Here is a 22,872-nt window from a genome sequence, read left to right as displayed (position 1 = left end):
ATTTGCATTTATTTGTCCATCTTTTTCCTCCGGAGACACAAAAACCTCGGTTAATGTTGCGATTTGGTCACTTTTATTGTCCGTAGTTTGTATTATTCCTTGTGCGCTTGGCACTCATTTTGTGTTTACACTATCCAGCGACATCTAGTTGTCAAATACTACATACAGTCCCTTATTGTCAGGACCAGAACGGAGAAATGACCCACTTGCGTTACGTTTCTCTCAGTTTTATTGGGAAGAAAGGAACGGATTGCACTCACGATCCGGTGATCGCTGGTCGCGGGAAGCAGGTCGCTCTGAACGTGGAATTGGCACATCCGTGCGAGCAATGGCGGTGTCGGGAAGAGAAAAAAACGGGTCATTAGCAGGGACAGGAGAGCAAAAAATGTGGCCGGGATCAGCAACGAGTCGAAAGCCAGGAGAGGAGAGTACACGTGGTCAAGATAAAAAAACGGGTCGAAGCCGGGGAACAGACAGGAGCAAAAACAAGAGTGAGTCAGGGTCGAAAAAGCTTGCCTAGAGTAAACTGAGGTTCGCAGACGGACTGACAACAGGTGACAGAAAGACGTGGGTTTAAATAGTGACTGGGAGCCAATCAGAGTCCGTGGCAGTTGGCCCCAAAGGAGCGGGCACTAGTGCATCACATCGGTAATCATGACACTTATAATAATACTAAAATTGAAGTCATTAGTTTAAATTTGAGCCTGAATTAGTCAACAAAATATTTTATGCCCCAGAAGTTGCATATTTTTAGATTACTTTAGACTTTTTTTGTTCCACCTTTTTGCAGTGTTGAGTGTTTTAAATTGTTTAAAATTGCTATCGCATTTCTATAAAGGTGCAGAAAAGGGCTGAGAAGATGAACGAAGATCTTCTAAGTGAGACAAGTGAAAGCAAAGGCCTCTGGGACTCTCTGGCAAGGTGTGTTTGCAACTCCCTCCTTTGTGATGTATTGGTTTCCTCAATATTCTTTCCTTTTATCACTTGATTGACAAGAACATCTGTACTGTTTTTGTCAATGTGAAACATTTTGGTTTCAGGAGAACCTATTCGTCCCCGGGCTCACGACTACATTATTATGCCGTAAGGGCTAGACTTGCAAAAAATATGTGCTTCTGTAGGTATGTGTATGCTAGCCCTTGTGTGTTTTTTTTCTGACCTTAACCCTTTCCTAACTGCAATGCTGTGTGGCTCACCCTTATGTAGGCTGCGTGAAGTAGAGACTTTTGAGGAATGGGAGCAGGGTTTGTACGGGTGCTTGAAAATTCTTGAATTTTAACGTGTTTTCAAGGTCAGGAAAATGCTTGAAATTATTTCCATTGCCTTGTTTCCTGGCAGTCTGACTTGATAGACAATGCTTTTGAATGAAGAAGACAAAAAATGTATTAAATAATGCCGATGGTGGCTCCAGTCCTCATTATCGAGTTGTCATGTGAAGCGTTACTGCTCCCTACTGTCGCATCCAAGAGGAGAGGATTATCAGACTAGTCATGGAAATTCCGGCTCTTTTTCGAGAAGCGGCTCTTTCCGTGCAGCTCAATGGTCCCAAACCTCAGATTGTTTTTGTGTCTGATATATTATCAATAAAATTACAACAATATGCACCAAATTATTTAGTATTTAGTAATTTCCTATGTTTTGCAGGCGATCTCTGTAGAACACATGTAATTGAAATTAAAATGTCTAAAAACAATTGTAAAATACAAAACAAGTTTAGATTTTTACACCCTGAGCAGATGTCTTGTTCAAAATCCCTGGAAGTGCAAAACAATAAAATAAAAGGCAAAAATATTTACTATTTAGTGTAAGAAACATACGATAAAATGCAAAAAAAAACTATATACAATTCTATTTTAACCAATTTATACACAGGTCTTTCGAAAAACACGCAATAAATAAAAACTAAAATGAATAAAACTAAAAGCAAAAGATCAGCAAACTCTTAGATTGAAAGATTGAATGCACTCTGCTTCGGAGCAATCAATATCATTAAAATGAGTCCAAATTTTGCTCATTTTCTCTGCTTTTTATACATCCGGTACTTCCTTTTTTTCTCTTCAGTATTAAACTCCATTATTACATATTAACAACTATAGAACCTTTTCTGTGTTTGTGAATAAGTGACGTATTGAAGATGCGCGTCTATTGTTGACGCAGAATGGCAGAATTCATGTCAGGAACATCTCAAAATAGCACAAAGTATGTGCTAGCAGCAAGATAGCGACTTTATTTTAGACATTAAAACAACCCCAACAAAACGTTCTTTTGATCGGCGCTGGATTTTTTTTTCTTTGATGGCACTGTTACATTTTAAAAATTGGTGTTAACAGTGCTTGAAAAGAGCTTGAATTTGGCCAAAAAGGTGTACAAACCTAGTTGGAGGCAACATGTCTGCAAACCTTTCAACACCTTCAGGCATTGTGTTAGTCTATTTTTCATATTTTCCGGCTGTTATTATTTTTTGCGTGAACATAATGTTTTACTGCGTACCAGCAGCGGTGTGATGCCAGGTAATAAGATAATGCTTTTTTGTTATCATCACCATTCTTTGTGTTGACGTATTGTGCACTCATACTGGCCAGACGATTAAAAATGTAATGGGAAAAAAAAATCATTTTTAATCCCAGTGCACGGTCATAATATTAAAGGAGGGGTGCTTCGTTTGCAGGGTCCTTAAAAGGTTGAAAGTTAAATATTTTCTCTTTTAAGTATGTGTTTAAGACGCCCAATCTGTCCAAAGCCCTTGTGCTTTGTTTTCCGTTGCGCCTATCTTTGCTTATTTTTTTTTTATCAGAGCTGTTTGGGGTGAAACACATTAGGTTTAAGGAATGGGGGCTGGGGGAGTGCTGAAAAGAGACATTGTGATCGTCCCTGCAGGTTTTTTAAAAATTGTATTTGTCAGTGGAGCATGGAAATGGTGAAAGTAAGAAAAGGCCCGTTTCTAGTTAAGTCCAAACGCCAACCCAAACCCCAAAAATAAAGAGTTTATTCAAGCGTGTCTAAGAAATACATGAACTTGCATCCCGACATAAACAGGCTGCCCGAGGCTGCAATCATGACTTAAAGCTAGGAGATGACGGCAGAGAATGACAAAGTTTTCAAATCCTGTACCTTTAAGGAAGTACGGTACATGCCAGTAGGGCTAATATAGCGCGCATCACTCACATTAGCATCTAGCAACACTCGGACTTTCAAAGGCCCATGAAGGGTTAATTTTATGTGAAGAGTACAGCGTTCCTCAACCTTTTTTGAGCCAAAGCACAAAAAATCTCAAGCCACACTCTGTCGAAAAATATTTAAAAATTGAATTTTCTAGGAAAAGGTTTCATTTTTATTTTTTAAAGTTTGATTTATCTTGTAGTTTGAATTGACAGTATAAAGTTTTTCTTAACATTTTTGGTCAGGAGGTAAAACAGGTTACCTAATTTGGTTAATAGTTTCGCTTTAACTTTGGATTTTACAAAACTTAACTCTAAAGAAAAAAGGTTATTGCTACATTTTATGTCTTGTTTTAATAGAAAAAGATTAAAAATTATGTTGGTGGAACAAAAATGTATTACGTAAAGACTCTGACAATTAAAATCAGAAATATTGTGTGTAATATTTGTATCTGATTCATGTTGGGTTTTGTTTTTGTTTTGTTTTTGCAGCGCAGCTGTATCAAACAAAGTAAATCATCGAATATACACTTTCTCGTGCTGACCCCAGTTTTTTTTCTAAAATCAGGCTTACTCACCTGTGCTGATTTGCTGGCAAGATTACTACTGTGTTAGAGTTAACCACGGAAGCTGATACACCACAAGTAATTATTCCCTTGTTACCAATTAGTCTGTAACAGGAGAATAGCCATTGACAGTAGTCAGTGAGCTGGAAGGCCATTCAAATGCACTTAGCGGTTTCTCAATTGAACAAAAAAAAATTTAAATACAGTGACATCTAGTGGTTCAAGAATACACACTGTCCTTCTAAATAATTTTGTAACCACTATGAGGCATTTTATAATACACACAGACCTATCAACAAAATAATGAAAACCAACTTCGGCAATGTTTATGTTTTACCAAGATAATAATAGGATTCATACAGGTGCCTAAAATACATTGAAATGCTTGAAATTTGATGTTGAAAGTTGCTTGATGTTGGAAAATTGTTTGACTTTTGGGTGAAGTGCTCGTAAATGCTTGAAATTCATGGCATGTTTTACAACAAGTCTGCTTAAAAGGAGGCCGACACTGCTCTCAGGTGGCTTTGCTCTGCCATTGCATGTATCTATCCTCGTGATTAACAGCAGTTGGCATTAATTTTTATGACGGATCTTCGTCACCTACGGTCGCACCCAAGACGACAGGTGCATGTTACACCTAGACAGGGCACTATGAAACGTGTATTGGTGCAAAGATTACGTATCAATAATGCACATTTATTATTGGGCATGCAAAAAGTTAAGATCGTGTTTCCCAATGGTACTGTCATTTTACCCAACCCCCTTATGAGGAGAGATTTCTCTCAAAAATATTTATACACGTATTGTCCAGATTCACATGTACATGTACATGTACTGCTGTCACTGTCTTGTACTACGGACAGACTGAAGAGATCTTTTCTTCCTCATGCCATGAGGCTCTTTAACTCCACCCGGCAGAGTAAAGGCCCACATTAAACCACACCACCTACATTGGATATTACCGAATCTTACTGCATTATGTGTTCTGTGTAGCACTATTTAGTTACTCTATATAACATGCTAAAGTGGGCATTTGCACGTCACACTGGGTATTTGTATATTGTATTCTTTTGGCTTTATTATTGTATTGTTCTCAGCTCAGGGATGCTGCTGGAAATGTGAATTTCCCTTAGGGGATGAATAAAGTATCTATCTATCTATCTATCTATCTATCTATCTATCTATCTATCTAAATCACAGATTTAGTTGTGGCTCTGCAAAATACACGATTCACACCCAAGTTCTTCTTTTAATAGTACTGAAGAAGGGTTGGCTTTGAAAGTCTTTAAAAAGTGCTTGAATTTCGCTATGAAAAGGTCCACGGACCCTGGAACAAGCTGACAGTGATATCATTATATCACACAATCTTTTGTTTGGATTTTTTTGTATTTGGTTCCATCATATTGTGTTATTTTGCCAAACCTCTTGCTTCTCTGTGTTATTAACTGAGCATCCTTTTTTCTGATCTAAGACATGTAACCTATCTGATTAAACACCAGAATGGGTCACCATGCCGTTCACAGTTTGACTTGGTGAAAGCTGTGTTTTCGTATTTAATAAAAGGAGTTTTAGTTAAACAATCGCCTCGGCAGGCTTGGAGTCAGGGGGGTGGCAGAAGGAGGTTAATTCAGGTGGATGGCTTGTCTCATTAAGATGCCAGCTGGATACATTCTGCAGAACAGGTTATAGAGGTAGTTTGGCCTCGGTGTGGACCTTTGCAGCGTGGATGGCATTGCAAATTGCCTGCTGGCAGGCTGGGGAACCCCGTTTCAATCTGTCTTGAAGTCGCTTTTGGACCTCAAGGCTATGTACGCCTCTTTGATACAAATACGTACTTATACTTTTAAGATTGGCGACAACTATGTGTTTTGAAAAACTTCCATGCTCGTTGTACGATTGAAGGAGTCATGGGAGATGGATTTGAGCATACTTTTTAGATAACATACCTAAAATAATAATGATACCAGTAATAATAATTTCTTCATTCATAAACTTTGTATTATTTCAACCATTATTTCTTAATTCAGTCATATGTATTTAACACAACCATATTTTAATATAATGCACACCCATGTAGGACGCTGCACCCCTTATTTTTGATTAAAAATTGGTATAACATTATGTTTCACTTTTTCTTAGCTCAAGCTCAGCATTGTAAGTGACTAACGTTGAATGTGCGGCCATGACTAAAATAATTTATTGACAACGTAAACTATGAACACAATACCATCATAAATTTTACTATGTATTTCTTGAATGTAAGTCAAAGTCTGATTCATCATCAGAGTTGTTTCCCTCGCTGTGTATTTTTCTGTTTATTTATATCTTTCAGTACGGTACTGAGAATAAAGATGGTGTGATAATTAGATAAAAGCCAATGCATTTTTGTTTGTCTTCTGTATCACTGGTGTTCTGATGGTTAGGATTTGGCCCTCTCAACGCGGCGACCTGGGTTCAACTCCTGTTGCACCTAATGTTTTGTCATTGTTGTTAGTGATATATTTCAACTGATCAATCAAATTTAGGGCTCTTTTTTAGGTGAAAAAAAATGCGCATTATACATGTTAATTTGAAAAAAAAAACACAATTAATTTTGGTGTCATTATACGGCTTCTCCATTATCTGAGCTCTGTTTTATCTTTTAGCCAGAAAACTGCCTCTTTATATCAATTGCTGTTAGAACCGGTTTGGACAAACACTCCTTGCCTGGGGGACTTTCCACTTCAGCTCTCTTAGGGTGGAGTGGACATTTTACATTACTTCTCTACTTCAAGTCTAGGGCCCGGTCACACAGCCGTTTGCGTCTGTATCGAGGCTGAATCACGGCCAGAAATTTCTGCCTGTGAAGCGGACGCTATTGGACGCTTTGAGATCGCCATACAGACGAGATACAGCAGTGCTTTACACGCGGTTGGAAATTCACACGCGATTGGCAGCGCGAAAAAGTTTTGCGCTGCTCAAAACTTTAGGGCCCGATCACACAGCCTTTCACGGGCGTATCGAGGCTGAATCACGGCCAGAAATTTCTGCCCGTGAAGAAGACGCTGTTGGACGCTTTGAGATCGCCATATAGACGAGATACAGCAGTGCTTTACTTGCGGTCGGAAATTCACACGCGGTTGGCCGCGCGAGAAAGTTTTGCGCTGCTCAAAACTTTAGACCACGTGTTAACCGCGGGCGGCACACGTGGTACATACGAGGTAATGACGTGGAAATGACGCGGAACGATGTGCTATAGCCGCGGCCAGGGCGTGGTTACACGTGGGTAGGACGCGAAATTTCAGCGGGTAATCGTGGGTGGAGCACGGTCATAGCATGTTCTGCGCCTGTATCGCGGTGTTATTACGTGAAATTAGCGTGTTACGCGTTTGACGGTCAAACGCCTTTCTACAGTGCAATGTCTGCAAACCTTTCAACACCTTCAGGCATTGTGTTAGTCTTTTTTTCATATTTTCCAGCTGTTACTATTTTTTGCGTGAACATAATGATTTACTGCGCACCAGCAGCGGTGTGATGCCAGGTAATAAGATAATGCTTTTTTGTTATCATCACCATTCTTTGTGTTGACGTATTGTGCACTCATTCTGGCCAGACGATTAAAAATGGAATGGAAAATTTTTTTTTTTAATCCTAGTGCACGGTCATAATATTAAAGGAGGGGTGCTTCGTTATACAGCGCGATTTGCCGAGCACACGTTATTTGTGCTCGAGACGTCAAGGGGTGAACATGGATCCCCGTCACCGTAGTGACCTCGTCTTAATCCATTTTTATTTCTTGACATTTCTTTTCATTTCATAACAAGATAATAAAATAAAAATGAAAAACTATTACAATAATAACATATTGGCTTCTTCGGTGCCATAGCTTGAAATCTTGATCTTCACGGGACTGTGTCTTGAGCGCTTATGATTTCTACAGCCCGGTGTTATGCCGAGAAATGCATCCCTGCCGAGATTTGCATCCCCTCGCTACTACAACCACTTTTACCTCATTTTATCTCACTTTTATATCACTTTTAGGGAATGTAATGGCAAACGTATAACCAATTTGGTGGGAATGTAATACAACTTAAACCATTCCGTCTTTGTTTTTGTTGTGAACGTAATCGAACGGTAATGCACACCGTATATAAATCACTTTTGAGAACTGTTATGCACTCTACCGTAAAGCTTATTATGCAGAAATAAGCTTTATGGTAGAGTGCATAACAGTTTCAATACGAGCGATTTGAATAGAAAAAGGCAAAATAAACATGTTACCTGCTCAAAAGTGATTTGTATACGGCGTGCATTACCGTTCGATTACATTCACAACAAATACAAAGACGGAATGGTTTAAGTTGTATTACATTCCCAACAAATGCAAGACGAAGTGGTTTTGGTTATATGTTTGCCATTAAATTCCCTAAAAGTGATGTAAAAGTTAGATAAAACGAGGTAAAAGTGGTTGTAGTAGCGAGGGGATGCAAATCTCGGCACGGATGCATTTCTCGGCATAACGCCAGCTCGGCAGCTTTTATGCCCGTGATCCACACGAGAAAATGACGCGGAAATGACGCGATGAGGAAGCGGAACAGTCGCCGGCGTCTGTTTTGCGGGCATACCACGATGAACAGTGGGTTGGCCAATTTTACCCGCGATACAGACGCAAACGGCTGTGTGACCGGGCCCTTAATTGATGTCATGTTCTGCCCTCCCAGTATAAAAGTAATCGTCACCCATTTTGGCTGCAGACTTCTGATCATACAGTCTTGTACCCAGAGTATGCTGTAATACAGGGGTCAGGAACCTTTTTGACCCAAAGAGCCATAAAAGCAAAAAATGTTTTCAAAAAAAAAATTGAGAAAGCGACATCATATATTTTCAGACAAAATTGAAAAAACTGCCAAACACGCTCTCTAGACAAATGCTAATTATTCAGCACATTTTATTTCACTGTGGGTCATTTGATGATTTAATCAAATGTATGAAATGATAATAATGCCATATCCTGTGTCCCAAATCAATGTAAATATGCCATTATACAATTTGTCTTCCACCTTCAGTTAAGAGTGTTGAGGTAATTTTTTTCCATGAAATTTGTCCTTAATAACGGTTTCAAAACAATGTGCATGCAAAGTTCTTTTGTAAAAATGTCACAAATTACTGCAAACAATAAGCATATCGTCATATTCACTTTCGGTGCAGACTGCACTTAGCGAGTGAGAGAAGGAAGTGCCTTCCGCTGTGTGCAGGGATCCGCCCACCTGTACTGCTCACCCAATCAAGTCGTTTGCCAGCGTTTTTATTTATCAGTTTAAATGGTTTCTTATCTAACTTCTGCATTAAGTTGCTTCGGCTTTATATGGACCAAAATCGGGATGATATTCACTTGACTTTGGAACGCCACAGAGAGATGTGCAATAGTTAAATTTTATTTCGGAGCTATATTTACTCATGAAAAGATCCATAGGTTCCCTACCCCTGCTGTAATAAAACGGAACTGCGCACCTCCAGCACTCGTTTTAGTTGTTTTTAGACAAGACATTACAGTAACTGACACACAAAGGAGGAAAGTCATTCCTTTTTGAAACTTAAACAATAATTTGGTTTCAAAATCACCCCCAAATATAATACATATGCGTTTTCCTATTTGTGGAAACTAAGGTCATTTATCATTTATTTACCAAAATCCTTGTGATCCTTGTAATTGTTCAGCATGCGTTTGGGAAGTGTCTTATTATTAAGTCGACAGATCAACACTACGCTTGAATGGAAGAAATGTTGCACTGGCAAATACCTAATTATTGGAGATATTTTAAGTGAAGTAAGGAACATTTTGGATATGAGCAACATTATATGTCATATCAAATTTTCAATATTTATATGACTTATTTCAATAATTGTTATTGTAAAATGAAAGCTGTATTATTTTTATTTATTAAAGTGACCAGATACAATTAATTTGATAAACTCTGAATATGATTAACCGGAAAGATTTAAAATGTTGAGTCCCTAAATAGTTAATAAGACTATTATAAAGTTAAACCAAACTGAACCGTAAATTAAAAATGCACACGCGCGTGCACACAAAACTAGCTTATTTTAAGATATTTGTTATTTTATATATGAATACAGTATATATTATTTTGAAAATTATTTTGGTAAAATATATATTTTTTAATATTGATAGGTTTGCTCGTTCAGAATTGTTGTTGTTCTACCAGAAATAACACTATAAATAAATCATACTATTAACAGTTACAGTAATCCCTCGGTTTTCGCGGTTAATGGGGACCGAGACCACCCGCGAAAACTGAACATCCGCGAAGTAGCGGCGCCCCTTCAAAAATGCTTAAAAAACGTATACATGTATACAGTATACCCCCGCCATTAAACCAAAGTGATCGCTGGCATGATGGCAAGGAGTTATTGGGTGACTCATCCAGAACTCTTTACACTGGAACTGAATGTACCAAAACATGACCCACAAGTATAGCCACGTCTTACATAATAAATTTACACAGAATAGGACTGCGGCGAAACCACTACGAACCATTCAGTATGATTGTATTAACCGCTCTCAACCACATGCAGCCATCGCAGCTTATTTCGCTTGTTAACACTACCGGTTACATATTGAAAATAAAAACAGTGAAAATGTGATATTTGATAAGTGTTTGTGAAGCGTTTTGGGAAACAACAGTTAAAAAAATGGACTGTGTTCATTTTAATGAAAGTGAAAGAGCTACCTTCTGACAATAACAACATATTTTAGCTAGCGGCATCGAACGGCGAAGCGGTAACTCACCATGACTAAGCATTGTGTCAGGGCCTCCCCCTCCCCTTCACAATAAGAGTGTCCACACCGTGTCCTCAGTTGACAAGCTCGCGCTTGCTCAAGTCAATAAATGCTTTTATTGAGAAGGTAAGGTATATTTTTTAGAACTTGCGAGGTTCCACTGTACAGGGGGGAAAAAAATCCAAAATGAAAACTAAACAGGCAACACGGCGGCGCAGTGGTTAGCGCGAGTGTGGCACAGTTCTGAGGTCATGAGATCGAACCTCCTGTGTGGAGTTTGCATGTTCTCCCCGTGCTTGGGTGGGTTTCCTCCGGGCACTCCAGTGTCCTCCCACTTTCCAAAAACATGCATGTCAGGTTAATTGGCCGGTTCAAATTGTCCCTAGTTGTGAATGAGTGAGCAGATTGTCTGTTCCTGTGTGCCCTGCGACTGGCTGGCAACCAGTTCAGGGTGTCCCCTGCCCACTGCCCGAAGATAGCTGGGATGGGCTCCAGCACCCCCGCGACCCTACTGTGGATAAGCGGTGCAGATACTGGATGGATGGATGGATGGATGAAAATTAAACATTACAGTTAAGCTATTTTTACTTATTTAAAAAATATATCCAATTCTTAAATAATCCTAAAATAAGAAAAATAATTCCAAAAAAGAAGAAGATGTTTCCTGGTTTTTTATTTTCTTTGTAGATGCGAAAACATTTTATATTGGTTGAGTTTGATGCAGGGCAGTGTCCAACATTTGAGTTTGAATTTGTATGTACATTTTATGATGGATTTTAATATTTATTTTTAATAAAAATAAAAAGAATTTTGTTTGACAGTTTTTTTCATTTGGGATTTTTTTTTTAATTTTACCAAAATAATTATTGAAATAAGTGATTCAAAAGTTTAAATTGTGATATGGCAGGTAATTTTGCTGTTTTCCAAATTGTTCCTTATTTCACTTAACTGATTAATTTTGGGAAATATTTTATCCGCCAGTGCAACAATGAAAAGAAAAATATATAATTTACCATACTTCTTTAACTGGACTTTTGAAGCATTTAATTTATAAATTAATCGGGGTACAATTACCACACATTGAGTACGACTTGGTGAACCTAAAATTTAGGGTGGGGGTTGTTTGGCGTTGGCTAGTGGTGGAACCAGGGTTTGTATGGGTGGTTAAAATCTATTAAAATGCTTGAACTTTAATGGTGTGATTTCAAGGGTGGAAAATTGCTTGAATTTTCAAATAAGTGCTTGTAAATGTTTGAAATGTATGCCATGTTTTACAATAAGTCTGCTCAAAAATAAGGCCGACATTGTTCTCGGGTGGCTTCGCTCTGCCATTGCATTTCTTTCCGGGAGCTGCACTAGTTTCTATGGTATTGTCCTATCAAAAGTCATTGCCAACTACGATCGCGCCCAAGAGGACAGTTGTATGCTACACCTAAACAGGGCACTATAAAACATGTATTCGTGCAAGGATTATGTAGCAGATATGGACATTTATTATCATCCATGCCCAAAATGATGGCAGCGTTTCCCAGTGGTAAATTATAATGGGAAGAACTACCTGCACTTGAAAATATAAGCTAAAATTTACTATTAAGGTTTTTTTCCCAACACATAAATAGGGAAAGATTTACACACTTATTGTTCAGATACACAAAAATGTTTGCAATTTACTTAAGATCTTAAAATCATGTCTAGATAAATGCACACACAAGATTAAAAATTGCATATGTAAATCGCTGATATATTTGTGGATCTGCAAAATGCATGATTCATGCCGAATTTCTTTAATAGCACTGAAGAAGTTAGAAAATTGACTTTGAAAATCCTTTAAAAGAGCTTGAAAAAGATACAATACCCCCACTACGGAGCGCCAAAAACCCGCATGAGGGTCTTGAGCAGGTTTAGCGGGTGGCGAGGTCCATTTTGTCGATGATAGAAAGCATCTTCTTCTGTTTGGCCAATCAGAACGCAGAACGCAATAAACAAAGAAAATCAGCAAAGCAACAAAACAGTGATAACCAAAGCGCGAAGTAGCGAGGTGTCTGTGTACCTACATTTTCCTCGTTTTAGTTACATAACAATTCAAGGAAATATTTATATTTTTAGAGATGCTTTTCTGACATCAAATGTGTCTCCTGATTAGTAATTGGTGTGTGAACTTGTTCATTTCTAGGGTTTTCTCTTAAGGCCATTTAAAGGCCTTTAAATAATTGTCATGCACAAACTAAGAAAATATCTGTTGACTTGTGCTATTCCAAACGGCGCAGTCTTCACGTTTTGAACAGGTGTGACATCTCTTCCCTTTTGACGGGTGAGAATTTACACATTTAATTTCTCGGCTCATCTTATCCAGTCCAAAAAGCTGTTTTTCCAGATAATTAGATTTAGAAAGTGGTTAAATGTAATACAGACATCAGATATCCTTGAGTCTTGTCTTGCTCGCTCCTATAATTCATGTGTAGTCTTGGGACTACTTTAAAGGATTTGTTGTAGAAGGTGGAAGGAAGGTCGTTCATCGATTTGAAAGCCTCACAGGGTTTGGTCCATGCTGAGCATCGTGCTTACAAAAGACAATTTCAACTTATTTGTCTTTTTTTGTCCATGGGTGGATGTTTTGTTTTCGAAATGAAGCATTTCGATAGCTAACTCGGATCTTCATTTGCTCACTTGCTCGCGATCGGAGCTGTTGCTAAAGGCGGCCATGAATTTGTGTTTGTCGAAAACGAAAAAATGCAATTGATTAAATGTGACCGCCTGCCTCAGCGGCGTGACTAAATTGTATTTGCCATCGGTTTACAGCGCGAACAGGAAAGGAAATGTTGCGCAAATGATTTCTTGATAACTTGAAATATCCTAGCATTTAGTCTAATGGAGCGACCCGCGGTTTGCTTTATTTGCAAAACTCTCACATCACTGTTATGGTAAAAACATGGGTGGGGGTCGGATTCTTCCTCCCAAGGACTTTTGGTCTGTTAGTCTTATCCAGTCTTTGGCATTCTAAGTAGAGCTGAAGTTATTGGATGCAAAGAGTAAGTGGAATGGAAGGTTTTCTGGATGGCGAGCGAACTTTACAAATAGGATAGATAGCCTTGCAACAGAATGTACTGATAGATTCGACTGTCCAAATCGCTCCTTGCAGTTTCTCGTAAGAGCTTTCTCTTCGTGTACACTCACAAAGCAAGTTTGTGTGCTTTGGTTTGCATTAAATATGCACACCCACGTTAGAGGTAAGATCGGGCCCAAAAAAAGCACCCGAACCCGACGCAGGCCCGGGGGGTATTAAACCCGACCCGGACCCGGCCCGACTAATTAACTGGATTTGCTGGCCCGGCCCGAGGGGGCCCGAAATTACATATTTTATTTATAAGGAGGGGTGATTTATGATAACAAATTAAACTCTGCCTTTTGTTACAACATCTAGGCCTAAGTTAAATAAAACTGTATAAACATTTACATCTTTTATATTTCTGTGTCTGCACTGCAATCTGTCATTGACGGTTTTTTTTTGAGGTAGCGAAAACATTTAAAGGCGTCCGTCATTTTGACGACTTGATCATTGGGCCATAATCCACAGCAGCAGTAGTAGTACGCCTTTAAGATTTTAGCGCGGCACTTTCATTGAGAGGGGATGTTGACGTGTTGTGCCGACTCCTATGCAAATCCCCCCCCCTGATCGTATTCTATATAAAACGCTTATTAAAACAATAGAGCGAGCTAATTATAATCATTGGGAGATCCTAGTCTATATAACGCGTTTATTTAAACAATAAAGCGCGATCGTATTCTACAGATTGCGTTTTTTAACGCGGATGAAAATCTCACCAACGTCAATGTACGCTTCCGACAAAAGCGATCGTATTCTATATAATACGCTTTAAAACAAAATAAAGCGAGCTAATTATAATCATTGGGAGATCGCGTTTATTTAAACAATAAAGCGCGATCGTATTTTACAAAATGCGTTTTTTAACGCGGATGGAAAAGTCACCAACGTCACTGTACGCTATGATTTCCGCAACCACAACTAATTGTACACAAATAATATTTATTTGATTTACTATAATATCCGTATGTAATGTCTTTTTTATTGTGAATGAAACCCTGGTTGCATTGGATCCCGCAGTGTAAACAAATTGTTGTTTTTTTCATTTAAAATCGGAGGGGGGAGGAATTTCCATAGGAGTCGGAAAAATAGCGATTACAGCTCCTTCTCCGTTTTATCCAAATTATTTATTTTATAACAAGTATTCCTTGGTCTAGTATCCATACATAGTTTAAGTATATATTTTTAATGAACATTTAACACATTATTAATTAATTTAAAAAAAAAAAAAAAAAAAAAAAAAAAAAGCAGGACCGAACCCGACCCGACCCGACCGTATGACTGACATTTCAGGGCCCGACCCGGCCCGAAATTGCCTCGGGTTCGGGTTCGGGTTCGGGCTCGGGCCATAAATCTTACCTCTAACCCACGTGTAGTTTCAGCACACAAGTTTGTTGCCACTGAAAAGTTTAATTTCCTTAGAACATTCTCATATGTATTTGAATAGTTTATTAAAATATCATTCTTTAACCCCATAACTTTCCGACGGCATGCTGTCATGCTTTTGCGAAGCAAAGATGTGTTTGTGCAATGTCACCAGTCACTGAAATAGTGTATGTCATGTCACATATCATTAGAAAGCTAAAACATTTGGGATTCAAGAAATGCTTTTAAAATGTACTCATCACAGAAGCATCACTACCAGTCTGAAAGCAGATACCCGAAGACTAAAAAGCCTATATAGACCTCCAATAACGTGCCCTTGTAGTCAGCTGATAAAACGATTAGCCACAAACATTGTCTTGTCACATTTACAACACACAATAATGGTGGAAGTTTAAAAAAAAAAAAAAAATCTAAAAGCATTTTTGCAACATTTGATGACCCTTCTTCTAATCCGACCTATACCCTATCATTTCCCTTTTACAAGTAAAATGATTTCAAATATGGTCGTAGCCTCTGACCTTTCGATTGACGCCATTTTCTACCAGTTGCAAGCTTTTTTTTCACGGTCCACAGCCTGCAACAGCATATGGAGGGCATGTATTGAAAAAAACTGACTTATTTTGGCTCCAAATATGTTTAGCCAGGAGTGACCGATTCAAATTATGATTGAAACATTAGCCAATGAAATTCCCAAAATAAAGATATGCATATGAGCGAGGTGTATTCAAATCAGAGCCGTACATAAATGTGCATAAGGCCACTTACGATGGTTTTTTGGTTGCACTACAAAATACAGCGGCATCTAGTGGTCAAATATTACACAGTGTGTCTTCCATGTGATATTATTTTGGTTGGTAAATATATCAGTTGAAAAAAATGCCTCAATCTTGAATGCCGCATTGTTTTTGAAAATATAACTCATTTATTATTCCTAGGCTTTTTTATAGATCTTTGTTTCCGTGTCTAGTTTTGGTGTAATGTATCAAATAATCCAAGATCCAATGGAAAAGTTTCTTGATTGTGTTTTTCTGGTTGTTTTTTTTAATGCAATTATCAGTTTGTCTTTAACCAGATTTTTTTGCTATTGTTGAATACTGACTTGATATTGTGGCCAATTGTGGTCTATAGCTCCCCATATTTGATGTAATCTAATTGTATTTTATCTAATCAAATCACTTGCTGACCATCTTCAATGATTTTTAAATCAACAGCGAGCGATTCATTTCTTTGAGATCTCTTGTGACATGATATTTAGCCTAATGGAAAGATTGTCTTGTACATTTAAAAGGTTTTCTATGTTTGTAAATAAGTTTGTTTTATATTCAATGAAGTAGAATTATTGATCCGCCTTCTCCCGCAAAATCAATTGCCGGCTGTTATCTTCTAAAAGGGTTTCGTAGCTGCTGAAGATTGAATTGGAATGATGGCCCTCTGGAGGAATTTGTTTAAATTAATTCTAATAAAATGCTGGGAGCATTAATCATAATATTGAACACAAAACAAAAGTTGTTTTCGAAATAGGAGAACATGTGATTCTTTATGTTTTCTACGGTAACTTACAGGTATATTTTTGATTCACAGTATTGCAGACGTCCATCTATGAGAAAATAAGAACAAATTGTTGTTTTATCCACAGCATGGCGGGAGGCGGTCCCAAGAAGAATGCCGGCCAAAAGACGAAGGAGGATGTTCTAAACATATTTTCAGTGGCCTCCGGTCATTTGTATGAACGCTTTCTACGGTATGAGCGAGCCCCCTCCCCCCTTCATTTTATGAAGTCTCAAATCGCTTTTGCCGCAGGCCTGAAAAGTGATCTTCTTTTCACCCTTCATTCTTTGAGTCTCCTTCTCCTTTTGCCTCAATATCAGGATCATGATGCTGTCCGTCATCCGCCACACCGAAACGCCCGTCAAGTTTTGGTTCCTCAAGAATTACCTCTCACCTTCTTTCAAGGTAATGCAATGTTTTTTTACAGGCATGTTGTAGTAAGGATATTAACAGGCATGATAAGATCTCACTTTTTTGATAAATTCACAGTTCTGAAGTCAAAAAAGGTTACCATTTTTGAGGTGGGGCAGGGGATACTGCAATCCCTTCGGTTATCGCTGTTAATGGGAAAAGTGAAAATTCTCAAAGTAGCGTCGCATCTTCATAAAAGCCTTCACCTAAAGATTATGTCCTTACTGACAGATTATATGACTGTAACAAAATAACAACTATAAATATACAAATAAAAATGAAAACGCAAAACACTGAATTGCAGTTAAATCAATGTTCTTAATTGTAATTATCCAAATGTAACATAAAACTGGAGGGCTTCTACTTTCCGTGCAAAAAAAGAGATTTAGCAAGAATCTAGCTAGCTGCATGCTGGCATCAGGTAACTTCGAGTTGAGCCGAGGTTTGCGATGATTGAAATTCAACCATCCCGAGTCTAGCAGTTTCCTAATAGTTGAATTTCATGGGTAATAGATCTGGCATTGTTGGGATACAGGCTCAGCAGTGGTGTTTTGTGAGGGTTGTTACGTAGCTTAGCCGTATCTTTAGGCCAGACTCACTATTTCCTTGAACTATTTCTTTGAACTATTCTGACTTTCCTCAAAGTCCAATATAAATGAGGAATTTATTTTCAATGTAACGAGACGCTAAATGCTAGTAGACGCCATGCTTCCCAGTTTTTTTGGGTTGGACACTTGGACGTGTGCCCCCTCCCTGTTGTTTGACTGACAGCATTAACCAGCCTATCAGTCACGCACATAGACGATCCGCATACCCAACACACTATGGCCTCCCTAACCTCCCCCTGTGATAGCATTTGCTGTGTGTTGTCTGCTCAGAACACAATGCACGAATTAAGAGATTCTGCTGTGTAATAGATGACAGCAAAGCACCCTTTTAGACGTTTTGCACCATTGAAGAACAACGCTCTGATAAAGCGTTGCGTTAAATACAGAGACCCATCGCTACTTAGCGCTTCGGTTATTGCTGGTCCACTAATTTGTGGTTTTTGAAGTAAATTGTCTATATTTTAATTGATATGAACGTATATTGCATTCTACAGCAGACAGCAAATTACTGGGGCCGGTTTGGGAGGGCTTTGTGTATTGTATGGACGTGACTGTCTGTGTGTGCCACTGTGATAAGCTGGTGTAGGCTGTCAGTCAAAACAGCCGAGGTGGGCGGGCAGACAAGTCATCGTGTCTACCCAAAACAAACTGCAAAGCATGGCTTCAGCTACAGATAATATTTCAGCAGCTGGTTGCATTGAACAGAAAATAATCAATGAAATCTGACTCTGAGGAAACTCAAAAGAAAACAAAGGAATGGTGATCACCAGCGGCTGCTCCGTAGATGGTCATCGAATCAGAAAAGAAACTGAGGAAGCGTCGGGAGAGATGGCTGCTGGTCCTGCCTACTGCGGCTATGCTCTGTAACAACTCTCACATGCCTGTATTTCACCAACGCCAAAACCATTACCCAAGAAACTGATGACCTGGAGCTACAACTCACAGGAAATTTTCGGGACGGTTCTATTTTAATCATTGTGGAGATCTGGCTGAAGTCCAGATTATCCAATGCTAGCGTGCATCTTACCAGCTGCTCTCTGAAATTGCTTTCTTACTCTGAAAGGAAAAGCTCTCCATTTTTTTTGTATTTTTATTTAATTTAAAAAAAGACTGCCTATTCAACTGTAATTATGTGTTCTGTGTTTTAATTTGTAGTTGTTATTTTGTGACAGTCGGTAAGGTAGTCATGTCGAGGTAAGTCTGACCCTTGGGGGCTTTACGAAGGGGCTATTTAGAGATTTTAACGTTTCGTGGGGGATTCTGCCCCTCATTACCTGTCATAACAGAGGTAATACAATAAAATGTTTGCAAACTTTAAAAAACATCATCTTAAAACCATTGTGGGCTAGCTTTGTAGTCCACGTAGCCAACGAGACACTCTAATATGGCAATTCCAGTCCATTAACATGGACTTAAATGGCCACTCAATTGGTACTTATGGTGGATATTTATTTGCATCAGTCTCACTAACAATGATACGTTTATTTTTGAAAGATATAGAAAAACTCTTTTATAAATCTTTAATGAACCTTTGAGGAATAAATGTGATTATTGCAAATAAAATAATTTTGAATTTGACTTATTTTTGCATGGCAGAAACAATATCTAAATTTGTTCTGTAGGAGACCATCTCCCTCATGGCGGATTCGTACGGCTTCCAGTACGAACTGGTGCAGTACAAATGGCCCCGCTGGCTCCACCAGCAGACAGTGAAGCAGCGAATCATCTGGGGCTACAAGATCCTCTTCCTGGACGTCCTTTTCCCTCTTGCCGTGGACAAGATCATCTTTGTGGACGCCGACCAAGTCAGGATGAAAAGCTACCCTCTAAAATCGGTGACATGATAAGAATTTCTGATGTTGTCCTTTTCTCATCGTTTTAGATCGTCCGGGCAGATCTGAAGGAGTTGCGAGATCTGGACCTGGGGGGCGCTCCTTATGGCTACACACCTTTTTGCGACAGCCGCACTGACATGGACGGATATCGCTTTTGGAAAAGTGGCTACTGGGCCTCACATCTGGGACACCGGAAATACCACATCAGGTATGGAACTGAATAGAATTTATTGTCATTGTAACATGTTGAATGCACAAAGAAATTGAAAAGTGACATCCTGATGGTGCAAAATAATTTTCAATAAGATAGTAGCATAAAAATATACAATATTAAATTAAAATACAAATTAGGAACTGAGGCAGCACGGCGGCGCAGTGGTTAGAGCATGTGCGGCACAGTTCATGTCTTGGGAACCTCCTGCGTGGGTTCAAATCCAGCTCCAGACTTCCTGTGCGGAGTTTGTATGTTCTCCCCGTGCTTGCGTGGGTTTCCTCCGGGCACTCCGGTTTCCTCCCACATTCCAAAAACATGCATTTTCAGGTGAATTGGCCGGTCCAATTTGTCCCTAGGTGTGAATGAGCGAGTGAGTTGTCTGTCCTCGTGTGCCCTGGGATTGGCTGGCAACCAGTACAGGGTGTCCCCTGCCCACTGCTCGATGATTGCTGGGATGGGCTCCAGCACCCCCGCGACCCTACTGAGGATAAGCGGTGTAGCTGATGATGATGATTAAGAACTGAACTGAACTTGTTGGTCCAAAAGCATGGTAACCAGTGTCAAGGGTGATCTATTGCATGCATGAAAATATCTTACCTTTCAGAGAAAGCCACCTCTTTGAAGTCCAAAAAGGGTGACCTACCTGAATTCTGTTGGTCCAAAGTGAACATGTTTTGAGTAATAGAGGAAGGGGTTTGTGAAATTTCGCACAGAATTTATGGGGCCTTCAAGGCACTCCGTTCGCGTAGGTGGGAGTAGTTGGGCCGTGCGGCTGCTACGTTAAAAGTGAGGATCACACCCTCATGGAAGATCCGACGATGGATGAATGAAACCAAATGTCGGCATGTTTAGCCAGTCAGTCCATACGTCATGATACATAGATTAGAGCGATGCTAATTGCTAGGATCGATAATTGCAGTTCATGGATACATCTTTATTAATTTGGTGAGTTTTTTGTGAGTATTTTTAATCTCTTGGCCAGTGGATCTTTGTAACGGCCACAGTTGCCCAGGGGTATTGCACGTCAGCGGATTAAAGAAATCCAGACTAACTGATTAAGCGCAGCTTAAACTATTTAGACCAGCGCATTTTGGCTTAATCGGTTGCACATTTGGCAATTATAGTTTTAGTTTTCTTTTGGTTGCATTTCATTGATCATTTATAAAGAATCTTGTTTTTTCTTTGATGATGGAACAGCTTAATGGGAATTTGACTTTTATATACTACTTTACCCTTGTTAAAAACTTCATTAATACTATCTTTGTACATGTTTGCATCACTTTTTAGGATTTCAAAAATTGCCAAGACATGCATATTCAACAAAGCTCTAATAGCCATTTGTCAAGCATTCTGAACTGGCATAGCAATAAAATGCTTGACTATAAAACAACTGTTTTAAATATACAGTCAAGAAAGTTGAATGAATTGAAAATGCAGTATACTATACTGTACTCTACATGTAAAATGTTAATACAGGATAGTCAAAATAATGTAAAATATCAATAATGTCGACGGAAAGGCTATAAAACCTATTTTTTTCACATCCGAGACGCTCGAACTGCCAGATTTATCTTTGAGGAGAAACTATTCTTAGCCTGTTTAGGAGCAAACTAGCGGTAGAAAATAAAATCACCACAGCCACTGAGCCAAGCTGAATTGAACCTGCTTTCATGCAAGCGACTTGAGGCTAAATTCAGCCATGATAATAAACATATCAATATTTTGGGTTGTACAGTGTACCGGAATATATCACCTCCACACCATTCTCACATTTTTAACCACCGACCGTGAGTAAAATAATGTTAACTCCAAATTTTTTGCTTTGCTTTTCAGTATCGTGCTTTATCATTCAGCCTAGATTAGTAACCTATCCAACTTATTATCACGGATGACAAGGGATCTTTTCTAAACACAACACATTTATTTTCAAACAATGGGGAAGCATGATTTTTGTGTGTTAACTCTTTTATTTTAACAGTTTAGTTAATGCAGTTTTACACCTGAACCAATTTACCACGCATGAGAACTCAGCAATGCCCTCAGGCAACCGGAGAGAAAGTTTGGTTTGCATCTATTTAAAAAATGATATATATATATATATATATATAATAGAAATTACCTAGAGACCAATGTTCCCTCTAAGCTGTGTGTGTGCGCAATTGCGCACTACCCAGAGCTTTTCCGAGCACAAGAAAATCTAGCCAGCTCACAAAAAATAAGGGCTCGAATTTGCTAATTAAGAAGCGAATTAAGTCAAAGTTACAGTGCATGAAGGTAAAAAATACAAGTAGAACGAAGCTGAGTAAAGTCAGTAGAGTTTTTCGAGAACCGGCTTTTTCGGCTCGGCTCACTAAGAGGAACCGGCTCTTTTGGGTTCTACACGGCTCTTCAGGTTTTTTTTGCTTCTTTCATCCCTATATGACCAAATATTATTTAAAATTATGCACAAAATGACTTAAAGGAAGGGGGAATAGAACAAAAAAGAAAAAAAATACTAAAATGAAAAAGTAGTGAAAAGCTGAGAAAAAGAAACAAAAGGAAGAGAAAAAAGAAGGAAAATTTCAGAAAAAAAGAAAAGAAAGAAACGAAGGAAAAAAAGTAAATAGAGAACCAAAAAAAAAGTAACTGCTAGGAAAAAATAAACACGAGATTTTTTTTAATCATTTTTTTAAAAATAGAAGAAAAAATAGGGAAAAAGAAGAAAAAGTTTGTGTTGCATTCAAATAATTTCCAATTGTACCAAGTCAATCTTGTTGCCAACATTGTACTTCCACTAAAAATGTGATTAAATACAGTTGTGTATCGTGCAACCGACTTAATAAACCCCCAAAAATGTTAGTATTATGTGACAAAAGATACCAAGAAAAAAAAAGAAATGGAAATCTTGTGAAAGAATTGTTGTAAAAACAAATGACGTTTGTAGGCCGTACCACCTTTGCAATAATACATTAGTCAATTCATTCAAAAGTGAAATTTTTTTTTGCATTGCCGGAAACTCATCAAAATGTAACGTGATGTCAAGTTTTGGACATGTTTGATAATGACTTAGTTGCCGCACTTGGGATTGCTGTACCTCACTGTTGTTTCAAGCGTTGCTCACCAACTTTGTGTGAACGCTCAGACCCGTGGAAAATTAGAGGGAACAGTGCTAGAGACTCGCTTATTTTTTGACATACTTTATTTTCTCGAGTATAAGGGGCCCCTTAAAGCCTTAATTTTTTTCAAAAGCTAAGGATGCGCCTTATAATATATATAATTAAAT

General features: G+C 38.5%; 1 protein-coding gene across 3 annotated transcripts in view; it reads left to right on the top strand.

Annotated features, from left to right (window-relative positions):
* Positions 1 to 22,872, top strand: part of uggt2 (UDP-glucose glycoprotein glucosyltransferase 2) — an 84,683-nt gene that overhangs the window by 53,189 nt on the left and 8,622 nt on the right. For all 3 annotated transcript variants that reach the window (XM_088352174.1, XM_088352173.1, XM_088352175.1), the window contains 5 exons: positions 839 to 921; positions 16,631 to 16,735; positions 16,863 to 16,947; positions 19,184 to 19,366; positions 19,444 to 19,604. In XM_088352174.1, the coding sequence (XP_088208300.1) occupies positions 839 to 921; positions 16,631 to 16,735; positions 16,863 to 16,947; positions 19,184 to 19,366; positions 19,444 to 19,604 (617 nt within the window). The remainder of the gene's footprint in view (positions 1 to 838; positions 922 to 16,630; positions 16,736 to 16,862; positions 16,948 to 19,183; positions 19,367 to 19,443; positions 19,605 to 22,872) is intronic.

Source organism: Urocampus carinirostris, chromosome 14 (genome assembly GCF_059441175.1).
Source record: "Urocampus carinirostris isolate Australia breed hairy pipefish chromosome 14, RoL_Ucar_1.0, whole genome shotgun sequence".
Lineage (NCBI taxonomy): Eukaryota > Metazoa > Chordata > Actinopteri > Syngnathiformes > Syngnathidae > Urocampus > Urocampus carinirostris.
The sequence above is the reverse complement of the archived record's forward strand: the minus strand, read 5'-3'. Positions and strand labels throughout refer to the sequence as shown.